General features: G+C 38.8%; 1 protein-coding gene across 2 annotated transcripts in view; it reads right to left on the bottom strand.

Moving 5' to 3' along the window:
* Positions 1-10,305, bottom strand: part of SPDYA (speedy/RINGO cell cycle regulator family member A) — a gene marked incomplete at both ends in the record, with an annotated part of 23,210 nt that extends 12,905 nt beyond the window's left edge. For both annotated transcript variants that reach the window (XM_080684098.1, XM_080684097.1), the window contains 3 exons: positions 7,012-7,097; positions 8,873-8,931; positions 10,071-10,305. In XM_080684098.1, the coding sequence (XP_080540224.1) occupies positions 7,012-7,097; positions 8,873-8,931; positions 10,071-10,305 (380 nt within the window). The remainder of the gene's footprint in view (positions 1-7,011; positions 7,098-8,872; positions 8,932-10,070) is intronic.
* Between the last annotated feature and the right edge of the window lie 4,464 nt (positions 10,306-14,769).

A 14,769-nucleotide genomic window follows, 5' to 3' on the forward strand; every position in this document is an offset into this window, starting at 1 on the left:
TCTTTGAGAGCTTTTTTAATTTATTTTTTATTGTTTAAAGTATTACATATAGTAGTACATATATCTCTTTTCTTTTTCCCCCATTGACCTTCCCCCAGCCTCCCCTACCCACTGTTGCATGCCCTCATCCCACCCTTCTGATGGCCTTTTGTGGCAATCAGGTAGTTTCTTATGCACAAATGAAAATCAATATCCTGTCAAATGCTTGAGAGGGATCAGACATACACAGAAACAGAACACAATCTAATCAATCAATCAAAACTGACATACCAGTACATGGTAAAAGTAACAGATAAGAACATTAAAACAGTTATAACTATTCCAGATGTTAAAAAAGTTAAGACACACTTTTAGAAATGAAAACTGTGTACAATGAAAAATACACTGGGTGGAATTAATAGCAGATTAAATATTGCAGCAGGAAAAAACCTGTGCATTGAAGACATAACTGAATAAACTACCCAAAATTAAACATGTAGAGAAAATAAACAAAAATAATAAACAGAACATCAATGAGCCACAAGACTTCAAGCAGCCTAATAAAAGTGAAATTGGAGTCCCTAAAAGGCGTCAGGTGAACAGAAAAAAATATTTGAAGAAATAAATGGCTAAAAATTTTAAAAACTTGATGAAAATTATAAACCCACAAAGAAGCTTCTTGAAGACCAAAGCATCAAGGCACATCATAATCAAATCGCTCAAAACCAATGATAAAGAGAATATCTTAAAAGCAGGGGAAAATGGTAAGTTGAATAACACAGGAAAAGAGATAAGAATGGAACAGATTTCCCATTGGAAACAATGCAAGCCCCATAGACGACTTTCGAAGAAAAGTTGGCAACTTAAAATAAGAAAATTACAAAGCACTTAAGGTACCATGAGCAGAAACAGACCTTGAAGTCTGAAGATAAGAGAGACCTCAAAAGCAGTTAGAAAAAAGGCAAATGATCCTAGGTGGGAGGTTTGAGATGCAAGAAGGACTAGGAAGCAAAGATATAAATATGAGGGTAAATATAAACAAATGTTGAATGTATAAAACAATAATAGTTTTTGGACATCAGACAAAAACTACAGAATTGTAAAAAAAGTTAAATGGATAATTGTTGGATAATTGGAGTTAAAATGCTCAAGGTTGTGTGATTAAAAATAACTTGGGTAATTGCTAAAAGAATAGATATAAAAGGCATAGTTTCTAAATAAGTGGAAATAAAAAAGGTGTCAAAAATAATGAAAAAATCTCAACCCAAAAAAGATAAAAATGGAGGGGAAAGAAGAAACAGAATAAATGGAACATATAGAAAGTACACAAGATGGTAGAAAAAAATCCAAATATATAAGCAACAATAGAATATTATTCTGCAGTGAGAACAAACTCTAAAGCTACATACTATACACCATGTGCTATTTTTTAAAAGATCACTTTTAAAATATTTATTTTAGAGGGAGAGAGAGAATGGGTTTCTAGATGAGAGGAAAACATTGATGAGCTGCCTCCTGCACACCCGCTACTAGGAATCAAGCCGGAAACTGGGAATCCAACCAGTGATCTCTCATTGCATGGAAAGATGCTCAATCCACTGAGCCATACTGGTCAGGCCCATGTGCTATTTTTGTACATATTTCACATTAAAAATTTTTTAAAGGTACAGAAGTGTAGAGCATACTTCAGGTAATACACACATTGCTTAATGTATAGAAAATTATTTCTAGACTGATACACATGAAACAGTTGTCCTTGAAGAAGGAGACCAAGGTCTTGAGATAGAAGACTTACTTTTAATTGTATACCCTCTTATGTACCTTTTAAAAAATATATACTTTTATTGATTTCAGAAAGGGAGAGGGAAAGATAGAAAAGTCAATGGTGAGAGAGAATCATTGATCAGCTGCCTCTCACACACCCTGCACTGGGAATCAAGCCAGCAACCCAGGCATGTGCCCAACTGGGAACTGAACTGTGACCTCCTGGTTCATAGGTCGATGCTCAACCACTTAGCCACACTGGCCGGGACCTCTTCTGTGCTTTTTAAAACCATGTGCATATTCATATTCATATTTAGTTACATTAATATAAAATGAGTACCTACATATTATTTTTCCTTCCTTAAAATAATTGTACATATTTTAGTGTTACCTTACTAGTAGCCCTGCGCACGAATCTGTGCACCAGTAGCTCTCTGTGGGGCCTGGCTACTCCATGCCCGCTGCCCAGAGACTCTCTGTGGCCCAGAGGCCCATCTGCGGCCAGCTGCAGAACGCTTGCCTCATCGCTGTGGCGACGAAGCAAGCATTCTGCCAGGCCGCTCACGCTGCCCGCTCTCAGCGGCCGCGCCCCCCCAGGACTGGGGGACTCCAGCAGGGCTGAGAGGACTGGGTGCTGGCATCTTGTGGCTATGGGTGCCACCATCTTTGTGACGGAGTGACAGTTAATTTGCATATTACCCTTTTATTAGATAGAATTATAAAGCACCTTGTTAAAACCATTCAGTTATATGAATCAAATCCTGTTCTCTGTAAAATTATGTAATTTCTTACTTTTAGTATCCCTGAGAATTCTTAGTAAAGGGTAGATAGAGTGGAAGATCAGTTCTTTTCATGCTTGCTAAGCAAAACATGAATAATCTATAATGTACCATGATATTGGACATCATGATTCTACTCTAGATTAACAATTTTTCAGTCTCAATGTGATGAAATATCTGCACTGTATACATATAAGTCCCCTTCTAATTTGAAATATATAGTTAATATTTTCTTGGAGCAGAGCCCATTTTTTGCATAATAATTAATTGTGTTTATTCAAGTAAAGAATTAAGAACCTTTTATATGTTTGCCACTAAAGGATGCAAAAAAAAGGTTAAATACATGCTCCTTGCCCTTATGCCTACAGTCAAGTAGAAGAGGCAACTGAGTATGAAAAAAGAACTGTAAAAGAGATTGGAAGAATGATAATTGAAGTTCAGTGTTATAAGAATACTAGTGGCCTGGTGCACGAAATTCGTGCATGGGGGGCGGGGGTTGTCCTTCAGCCCAGCCTGCATCCTCTCCAATCTGGGACCCCAATCCAGGACTGCTGGCTTCTAACCGCTCACCTGCCTGCCTGCCTGATTGCCCCTCACCACTCTGCATGCTGGCCGGCTCGCTCCCAACTACCCCGCCAGCCTGATCACCCCTAACTGCCCCCCCACCCCGCTGGCCTGCCTGCCCCCAACTGCCCCTCCTGCTGGCCTGCTCGCCCCCACCTGCCCTCCCTGCCAGCCTGCTCGCCCCCAACTGCCCCCTGCTGGCCTGCTCACCCCCAACTGCCCCCCCCACCGGCCTGATCACCCACAACTGCCCAATCCTCTTGGCCCCTAACCGCCTCTACCTCGGCCCCGCCACCATGGCTTTGTCCAGAAGAATGTCTGGAAGGTCTCCTGGAAGGTCTCCCAGTCTAATGAGCATATTACCCTTTTATTAGTATAGATAGAGGCCTGGTGCATGGGTGGGGGCTGGCTGGTTTGCCCTGAAGATTGTCCCAGATCAGAGTGGGGGTTCCCTTGGGGGACAGGGCAGCCTGGGCGAGGGGCCTGTGGTAGTTTGCAGGCTGGCCACACCCCCATTGGGGTGGGGGTCCCCACTGGGGATGGTGCCAGCCTGTGTGAGGGGCTGGGGCAGTTTGCAGGCCAGCCACATCCCCTTCAGGGTGGGGATCCCTGCTGGGGTGCCTGGCCAGCCTGGGTGAGGGGCTGATGGCTGTTTGCAGGCTGGCCACGCCCCCCAGCGGGGACCCTCACCCCATGGGGGTGTGGCCAGCCTGGGTAAGAGGCTGAGGGCTGTCTGCAGGACCCTCCCTTGTTGGCCAGCCCAGGTGACCGAAGCCTCCCACGTGCTCAGGCCCGCTCTGTGGCTGCCACCCACAGGCCCTTCCTTCAGCGGCCAGCCAGGGCAGGTGGGAAGCTTGGGTCACTCTGGCCTGCTCCATGGACGCCACCCACAGGACCCTCTTTCAGTGGCCGGCCCAGGCAGGCGGGAAGCTTGGCTTCCTCCATCGCCGGGGCGACCCAAGCCTCCTGCCCGCTCTGGTTGGCTCTGTGGCTGCTCCATCTTTGTCCCGCTAATTTGCATATTCCCTCATGATTGGCTGTGGGGCATTGTGGAGGTACTGTCAATTTACATATTTGTCTATTATTAGTGTAGATATAAAAAGGAAAAGAACGAGTTAGAACTATGGCTAAGTGAGAAACTATGGAGAATTATTGAGTCAGGCTGTACAAAAGTATGATTATATGTAAAAGAAAAATTATAATTCATGTTATTTTTAATATACAACATGCAATGCAACCTCACAGACTACCACATAGTATAAGTTAACACAGTATTTTACTGTTAATAACTTTACCAAAAAAGTCAAACAAATCCAATTTTAGGCATTTAGTATGATTTAAACTAAAGCTTCTTTTGGTTTGTTGCTAATTTTCAGATGAGAAAAAAACTAAAAAACAGATATTGCATCAACATCTCTATTATAAAAACCCCGTGGCCATGACGCCATCACGCCATAAGCACCAAACGCCAAAAGGCACCTGCTGAACGTCATATGATTTCTTCATAGGAACAAGTAAGTGCTGCATATGATTTCTTCATGAGAACAAGTAAGTGTTGCGTATGATTTCTTCGTGGGAACAAGTAAGTGTTGCTCTGTTCAATTGTCATCTTCCAACAAAGGTCAACTTAAGTGCTCCTGAGAAGGAAAGGTTAGGGCAGGAAACTATTCTTATCTCCGTCCACAACTGTCTTCAAGGTGGGCGGGGCTGCGTGTGCGGTGAGGCGTGTGCGGGTGAGCAGGGCTGTGTGTGTAGCGAGGCATGTGTGGGTGGGCGGGGACTTGACCCAAGGTCCTGCGGCACGCTGGGTCTGGGTCTTGCGTGATTTCACGCGGTGGACCTTTAGTACAAATATAATACAACTAAAGGCCCAGTACACGAAATTCATGCACAGTTGGGGGGATATTCCTCAGCCCAGCCTGCACCCTCTCCAATCTGGGATCCCTTTCACAATCCAGGACTGCTGGCTCCCAACCGCTCACCTGCCTGAATGCCTGATTGCCCCTAACTGCTTCTGTCTGCCAGCCTGATCACCCCCTAACCACTCCCCTGCCAGCCTGATCGATGCAAAACTGCTCCCCTGCTGGCCCGTTTGTCCCTAACTGCCCTCCCTTGCCAGCCTGGTCGCCCCCAGCTGCCCTCCCCTGCTGGCCCAGTAACCCCTAACTGCCCTCCCTTGCCAGCCTGATCGTCCCTAACTGCCCTCCCCTGCCGGCCTGTTTGCCCCCAACTGCCCTCCCTTGCAGGCCTGGTTCCCCCCAACTGTCCTCTCCTGCAGGCCTGGTTCCCCCCAACTGTCCTCCCCTGCAGGCCTGGTCCCCTGCAACTGCCCTCCCCTGCAGGCCTGGTCCCCTGCAACTGCCCTCCCCTGCAGGCCTGATATCCCCTAATTGCCCTCCTCTGCCAGCCCGGTCACCCCTAACTGCCCTCCCCTGCAGGCCTGATCGCCCCCAACTGCCCTCCCTTGCAGGCCGGGTCCCTCCCAACTGCCCGCCCCTGCCGGCCATCTTGTGTGTTGGAGTGATGGTCAATTTGCAAATTACTCTTTTATTAGATAGGATACTAAACATTGTAAATACAATGTAAACAGCATTATAGCTAGTGGTCAATGGCTGAATTTGGCCATTGGCAAGTCACAGCTGAATTTGTGCCCCAGCTCTGCCACTTACTAACTTGTGATCTTGAAAAGTACTTAATCTAAGCCTTAATTTCCCTATCTGTAAAATGGGGATAATTAAAAAATATATATCATCAGAAGATTAAGTGAACTTATAAAAAAAATCTTGTGGTGCCTTGCACTTAATACTCAGTATTAGCTAATACTATTATATTCCCCCAATTTAGCAATCATCACCAAATTTCATATTGAATTCATTTTTTCCCATGTATGAGGAAATGTGTCTCCTGAATGCATGCAGAGATAAATTTCTTTGATTCTGAATTAAGCAGACTTTGAGTAAAAACTTATCCTATTGTGCTAACAGTTGTTTTGGTATTCAAACTAAGTATTTTAATATGTAGTTCCCTAGTTAAGTACTTTATATTTATACATTTCCAACTGCAGCACTATATCCAGGTACTAGGTATAAAAGGTTTTGAGATAGAGATACATATCCTTAATTTACATAGATTCTGGCAGAATTTTGACCCAAGGATTAGAAAGCCTTGTCATTAAAACCATTTACCAGATCACAAAGGTAGTATAATCTGACTACTACAAAGTCAGTGGAAGAAATTGGAAAACAATATGCCTTTGTCAAAGTACAGTGTGTTAAGTACTGAGTAGATACTATAGGTATCACATATGAGTAACACTTATGTTATAGACAGAAATCCACAATGAGTATGTCTAGAGCAGCCGTGGGCAAACTACGGCCCGCGGGCAGGATCCGGCTGTTCTATCCGGTTCTCTTGCTCTCCCCTCCACTCCTTTACTTTGAATTTATATTAGTTCACACAAACACTCCATCCATGCTTTTGTTCCAGCCCTCCGGTCCAGTTTAAGAACCCATTGTGGCCCTCTAGTCAAAATGTTTGCCCACCCCTGGTCTAGAGCATTTTCTGCAAGCTATTCAATGTAAAAGAGCAATGATGATAATGATTTTTAGTATATATTAACTGGAAATTTATATATATATTCTGGCTTTAAAAAACCTAAGTACAAAAGAGGAGAATTTGGGACAATTTATATGGAACACTGAAAAATGTACAAGTACAAATTCAAGTGGAATAATAAATCTTAGGCATAAAGCAGGATAAGATCAGTGAAAAGAACATATCCTATTAGAGTAAAAAATGTATAGCTTTTATACAGGAAGGTTTATTCAAAAATATACATCAGGTTTTAAACAGCCTCTGTTTTAAATAAAGTATCATCTATATTATAAATAACTACCACAAAAATCACAGTAGAAAGCATACTTACAGAGCAATAAAGAAATTTATCCTGGTATGCTCATTTATAGTAAATTTAGCCCTCTTGAAATAAACAAAGGTCATAGCCAAAAGATACTATAGGAAAAAAAGTTAAAAGTTAATATGAATGTTGTGTTTTCATAAGTAAAACTGCTTTAAAACAGTTACCTTTAAGATGACTAACAAGCTAAAACAATAAAGCATTATTTATCCTTATTACAGAATTATCTATTCGGGTCCTTATTTTTTGGCTTCCTGTAATCCATGTGAACAGTAAGAAGTTAATTCTTGACCATTTATCATGATTAAGATTATAACTAGAATGAACACCTAAATTTTATTGTCAATATTTTTGAACCAAAACCACATTTTTTCTATCTTAAATATCAAATCTATAGAGAAGTGAAAATAATCATAAAATGAATAAACATATATTCTTCACCTAGATTCACCATGTTAGTATGTTGCCACAATGGTTTGATGTGTGTTATATACACATTTCCCCCCCTGAATTCTTTTAGTTATAGACATCCATAATCTTTTAAAAATAACTCCGAATTAAAAATTAGAATAACATGGATTTATTTTCATTGAAAAAAAGTTTTATATTTATTATTAAAAAGACACACTAGCCTGGTATTAAGACACTATGCTAGGCTCTGGCTGTTTAACTTAAAAACAAGTTGTAATATTGATGTATTAGATTTCCTTCTCATAAATGCCTGTTTATCCTACTTTCACAGGATTGGCCATAAAGGAGATTCCAAGTTTTCAATGTGATAGTGTTAAAACAGAGTGCTCCTGGTTGGTTACTTTGAAAGCACTGCCCCCTGCTGTCCAACAACTTTAATTATTATAATGCATTTAATATAATCAAGTGTAAAACTACACCACATGAACTGGATATTTGATATTAAGGCCGTACCATCAACATTTAAAAGTGTTAGTGACATTGTGATTCAGTTTAAAAATATATCACTTTTTATAGATACATCTTAAAATATTTATGGATAAAATATTAGGATGTCTGCTTTTGGGGAGAGGGATTAGAAGAAACAAGAATGGCCCCCACAGTTGGTGGGTAGGTTCCTGGAAGGTCTTTTGTTTTACTATCTACCCTAAATTGTGTATGGTTGAAATTTTCCAAAATTAAAAAACAAACCTTCTCTAATTTTATCTCTGCTATCTTAAACCTGAAATTTTAAAAAGTTCACACCAATAGTAACTTACTCACTCCCTTTTTTTGTTAGTTGGCACATTAAGAGTGATGTGAAGTCATGCTGAAGTTTCTATGATTACCTAGTATAAGATGGCATTCATGAAGCTGAAATCATAATGATTTAGCTAAATTGAAAGAGTATAGAACAGCATGGTTCAGTCCTGAGAATGTAAGTTAGCACTATTTTTTTTTTAACTAAATACTGATAAAAGAACATGATGAGCTAATTTTACTCTGTAAGATTTTGGGATTTGTTTTATCTAAATTACCTACAAAATATTAAAATGTATAATAGACTGCCTTAGTGGAATGAATCTCAGAATATTATTTCTCTACAGCCTGAAAAAAGGTAGTAATTCTGACCTAAACATATTAAATATATAATGATTCTTGTTTTCAAACAGATATAAGTCTAAGGTCTTTTAAATCTAATCATTAATACTATGCAATTCCCCAAAATACAGAATGAATCTATGGTTTATGCTAATTTTAAAGTTAATATGCAAGGATTCCACTTTGAAGGAGCAATGCAGGCTAGTTCTTTTTCTAAACTTAATCAATAAAAATAAAATTCTTATAAGGTTTCATGAAAGTTCTGATGATTTAGTAATATAACAACATTGGTTAATGATTATATTATTACTAAGTTTACCTTGTCTGCAATTTTACAGCAGCAGTCCATCCACAAGAAATCTTGAATTAAATCATCATCTACAACAAAAGATAGCTAGCTATGACTTGTCTTTTAAAGAGATGTTTCCTTTTGAAGATTTTCTACGTAAGATTATAAATGACTAGTAGCCCTGCACACGAATCCGTGTGCCAGTAGCTCGCCAGTACCTTGCTGCTGCCCTCTGCCCACTGCCCCGCCTTCCTGTAGCTCCCCCTGCACCCTCCTCATAGCTTGCTGCCCTGCCCACTCCCATAGCTCTCCGCTGCCCCACCCTCCTGCTGATCTGTGATCTGGTCGTTACGCAGTCAGTCGTTACACTTCATGGCCTAAAACCATTTCTATATTACATCTTTATTATATAGGATGCTCTGAATTGCCTTAATATATAGCTCAGCCTGGAGTGGGAATGGTAAAACTTTTTGATTTATTGAATATCCCAACAGCTCTTTGAGAAATAGGTATTGGGTTAACTCTTGATTAGTTTTTTGTTACTTTCCAAAATCAATCTTTAACAGGTGGAAATGGAATCTGATACAGAACTCAGTCTTTAAAAAATAATGACTTGCCCCACTAATGTGGCTCAGTTGGTTGAGTATCCTCCCTTGCATCAGTAGGTCCCCAGTTTGATTCCCTGTCAGGGCACATGCCCAGGTTTCTGGCTCAATCCCCAGTAGGGGATATGCAGGAGGCAGGTGATCAATGTTTTGCTTTCATATCAATGTTTCTCTCCCTTCCTAAAAATCAATAAAAAAATCTTTAAAAAAAAGTAACATTCACTGTCTCATGATCTGAACAAATTCAATAACTCAGTTATAGCACTCAAGAAAATCTTGAAGCTGGGTTGCTGGCTTGGCTGAGATTTTATGTAATATTTTACTTTAGGTCAAAGAAAACTCATGCTATGAATTTGAATTGCCCAGTATTTACATTTGACACTTGTATTTAAGTAGTCTAGAAATGAGATGAGTTTGAATTTCTAATCCAAAAGAATCAAAATCCAACATCTAAAAAAAGACTAATTAAAATAAAAATAGACTTGGTTGGAAATGAGAAATCTGACAGAAAATAAGAGCATCCTCTGATTATTATGAAAATGATAAAATAGATCTTCACATTCTCTCATTTTTAAGTACTCTCTAATTACCACTATTACACTATTATAATATTTTAAACCTACCAAATAATTTAAAGAAAGCAGTCATTTCCTGACGCTGTATAACTAGACAGGGTCCTTTGGGGCGTTTAGACTTGTTGCTATTCTGCGCATTTTTTTCAGATGCTGGCCAACTATCTTTAAAAATAGGACGCTTCAGGTTAATAGGTTTTTTAGGCTGATGTGATCTACTTGACCCAGATTTTACATGAACAGTGACAGTAGGTGGTGTCTCACAACATAGCTGATTATGCCTCATTTTGCTTTCCCAAGATTCCTGTAAAAATAAAACATATCATTATTTATCACACTCTTACTCATTTCTATATGAAAACAATTAACCAGATGCAGTGATGTGAGACATTATTGAACTTGCTACTAAAATGTTGTGACAGTGACTCATATGAGGAAGAGCTTTTAGAATTCAGTGCTAAGAAATGCTATGCTTCCTTTGGTTAACTGATATACCTCCTCTTCCCAAGAAATAAGATCCTGTATACTGTTTTGCTTTGACTACAAGGGAACTCAAAACAAATTTTGAAAGTTAATTAAAGAAACTATACTGACTTTATAATCTATTTGTGATATTCTTTTTTCCTGATTAACATTTTGCTTGCATTGACATAATTTTATCATATGATTATTATATAACACCTCAATTTTTTTATAGAACAACGCAAACAATTTCTGGAAATTAATTATAATCAATATCAAGTATTATATTAAAAAGTAATTCACACACACAAAAAAATTTCTTACTAGTAAATTCCTTAATATGTTACAAAATTTACTTACTCAAGAGCATTTATTGGTATTTATTAAAGTTAAAACAATTCCAGCAGAGATGTATGGTATATGTACTTTGAGGAATTCTCATAAACTGATTGACCACTCCTTTATACTTGAGTGTACTATATGAGCATGCTATTTGAGTAGCTGATTACAAGTGTAAATGAACATACACTGCTATAATCTAATATAATTTGAAACAATGTTAATCCGTCCATATTTAACAATATGTATAATCGCTACCATGTTTGGTGGTAATATTACTACAGTTAGTATTACTTTTGTGGTCAAAGCATTTGTAGGGTATAAATGGATGTATAAATAGGCAAGTAGGAAACTACTCTAAGACCCTAATTAGAACCTTTGAATCCATACTCAAAGTGACCCAAGCAGCCATGCCTCCTTTGGTGTTCAAGGAGTTAGGTACAGCTTCTCCTTCCTGACCCTCAGAAACTTTCCTGCTAAAGGAAGAAATGGAAAACAAGATTGGATTTAGTGGGCTAGAGCAGTGGTCAGCAAACTCATTCGTCAACAGAGCCAAATATCAACAGTACAACGATTGAAATTTCTTTTGAGAGCCAAATTTTTTAAACTTAAACTTCTTCTAGTGCCACTTCTTCAAAATAGACTCGCCCAGGCTGTGGTATTTTGTGGAAGAGCCACACTCAAGGGGCCAAAGAGCCGCATGTGGCTTGCGAGCCGCAGTTTGCCAACCACGGGGCTAGAGCAATACTGTCCAATATAACGTGAGCCACATATGTAACTTATACATATATATATACATACATATGTATCTGTATGTGTATATATATAAATTTAACTTTATTTTTATTGTGTAATTTTATATTTTTAATGTCACATTTTAGAAGTGCAAATAAACAAGTTAATTTAATAACGTATTTTATGTAACCTAGTATATAAAAATATCATTTTTAACATGTAATCAATATTTTACTTTTTTTATACTAAATCTAAAATCTAGTGTATATTTACACTTAGAGTATATCTCCATTTGGATGTTAAATTTCCAACAGTTAAAGTGAAATATAGTCCTACCAAAACAATCAAGTAATCTGCAAGGAAAAACATATTTCACACTCATTCAATACTTAATTTAAAATGAAATAAAAGGAAAAATTCAATTCTTCAGTTGCATTCACCACATTTCAAGTGCTCAATAGCCACATGTGGATAGTGGCTACCATATTAGACAGTATAGGGTTAGATTATGAAGAACTAGGCAGAGAAAATGATATTCAATTGATTGTATAATTGTTTCTCTTTCCTCTCTTTTCTTCCCTTCTCTTCCCTCATCTTTCTTCCTAGATCCTAAGATCCAATCAAATTGAAGATGAAATGGGTGATAAATTAAGCCATGAGACTTGTGTAAGATCTTTCTTCTCTTTTCTACCCACCTCATCTGGCAGACAGCTGGGGCCTCATCTGTATCCCCCCGCACCCCCCCCCCCTAACAATTTAGATGAAAAAAACTAAATAGGCTTCTCAAACTGGAGTATAGCCCTGACCGGTTTGGCTCAGTGTAGAGAGCGTCGGCCTGCGGACTCAGGGGTCCCAGGTTCGATTCTGGTCAGGGGCATGTACCTTGGTTGTGAGCACATCCCCGGTGGGGGGTGTGCAGGAGGCAGCTGATCGATGTTTCTCTCATTGATGTTTCTAGCTCTCTGTCCCTCTCCCTTCCTCTCTGTAAAAAATCAATAAAATATCAAACTGGAGTATAGGGGCTAGGCTCAGGCGTGGAATATACCAGAATACAGAATAATGGTGGTATATCTCCCAGGAGGTAAGTTTTACTAAATGTTAAGTTATATTAGTGTTGTTATATTAAAACAACAATGGATATATCATGCAATAAAATGTAATTTTCTTTCAATCAAAAAGATAAATATCATGCTTACAACTTTACACTATGCCACTAAGTCCTGATGTATGTGTTAGGATACTTCATATAAAATTTGAGAAAATAGACAAAGAAATGGCTGAAATTCCCCAAATAGATATTGAGATTAATTCGCAAACATTGGCAGTAAAGTTATGAAGAAGGTGCTTAAGGACAGAAGCTATCAATGCTATATTCTTGGTCAAATTCCACCTTGAGGTAGTTCTAATTTTGTTCTTCATTTAGATATACTAAGAGAATGAGGTTCTAATAAGCATGAAAGAGGAAAAGAATAAAAGACAAAAATATGGGCCACTCCTGAGAAGGACAAGAGATAGGGAAGGAGGAACTAGGAGAAACTATGCTCCTAAGGCAAAATCCTTTAATGAGTTTTTATATGGACTCCACCAACAGGAAAAAAATCATACCAGAATTCATACTTGAATAGAATATCTGAGATATTTTTTGGACAACAGCTAATTTATAGGCATCTAAATAATTTCTTCTCTCTGCAGGTAATATACAGAGTGATCAAACAATATAAGTAGTAGTTTGGAAATTCATGGGCCTATATGAAAACAATACCCATTGGCAATTCAGGACAGGCAGGTAAGCCTTAACTGCAGCCTTACACTGAGCACTTAATATGTGCCAGACACTTCACCAAGGGTTTTGCATGCATTATCTCATTTAACTCTCAAAACATCTCTATAAGGTGGGTATTATTTTATCCTTATTTTCTAGATTAGAAGTTTGAGGCTTAGGGAAGTTAAGAAATTTGCCCATGGTCATATAATTAGTGAGTGATAAAGCTAGGAGTTGAATCCAAGACTGTCTGACACCAAAGTTCCATATTCTTTTACCACTACAGAATTGTTTTAAAGATTAAATGAAATCATGTGCAAACATTTGAAATATAATAAGCAGTCCAATATTACTTACTGTCACCTTGCCAGGAAAACATAAACCAGGCTACAAGATTACACTTTATAAAAAATTAATTCTAGCCGAAACCGGTTTGGCTCAGTGGATAGAGCGTCGGCCTGCGGACTGAAAGGTCCCAGGTTCGATTCCGGTCAAGGGCACGTAACTTGGTTGCGGGCACATCCCCAGTAGGGGGTGTGCAGGAGGCAGCTGATCGATGTTTCTCTCTCATCGATGTTTCTAGCTCTCTATCCCTCTCCTCTCTCTTCCTCTCTGTAAAAAATTAATAAAATATATTTTTAAAAAATTAATTCTAGTATTTGCAGTATAAGTGCACAGTAAATTATGACTTAGTGGTTAAATAAGCCATTGCTGTAGGGAAGAAAGATGGGCTTATCATATTTTTTCTAAAATAAAATAACTCTTAAAAAATAATCTTTACTGGCTCTGGCTGGGTAGCTCAGTTGGTTAGAGCGCCGTCCTGATCCGCCAAGGTTGCGTGTTCAATCTCCAGTCAGTACACATACAAGAAGCAACCAATGAATGTATAAATAAGTGAAATACATCGATGTTTCTCTCTTCCTTTCTCTCCTCCCTTTCCTACTCTCTCTAAAAATAAAAAAATAAAAAGTTAAAAATAATACTTATTGAAATTACTATAGCATTCTTCTCTATTATAACCACAGAATCTAATTACTGAGAAACACAGCAAATTTAGAAAATCTCCACAATTTTCATGTTTAAACTTTTTTTTCAAATTTAATTTATCAGTGGTTCTCAACCTTCCTAATGCCTCGACCCTTTAATACAGTTCCTTATGTTGTGGTGACCCCCAACCATAAAATTATTTTCGTTACTACTTCATAACTGTAATTTTGCTGTTAATGAATCGTAATGTAAATATCTGTATTTTCCGATGGTCTTAGGCTCTACAGCAGCAGTTCTCAACCTGTTGAAAACCGCTAGCAGGGTGGCCTAAACGACAGGCCCTGACCCGTTTGGCTCAGTGGATAGAGCGTCAGCCTGCGGACTGAAGGTCCCAGGTTCGATTCTGGTCACGGGCATGTACCTTGGTTGCGGCCCGGTAGGGGGTGTGCAGGAGGCAGCTGATCG

The sequence above is a fragment of the Plecotus auritus genome, assembly GCF_963455305.1.
Source record: "Plecotus auritus genome assembly, chromosome: 8".
Taxonomy (NCBI): domain Eukaryota; kingdom Metazoa; phylum Chordata; class Mammalia; order Chiroptera; family Vespertilionidae; genus Plecotus; species Plecotus auritus.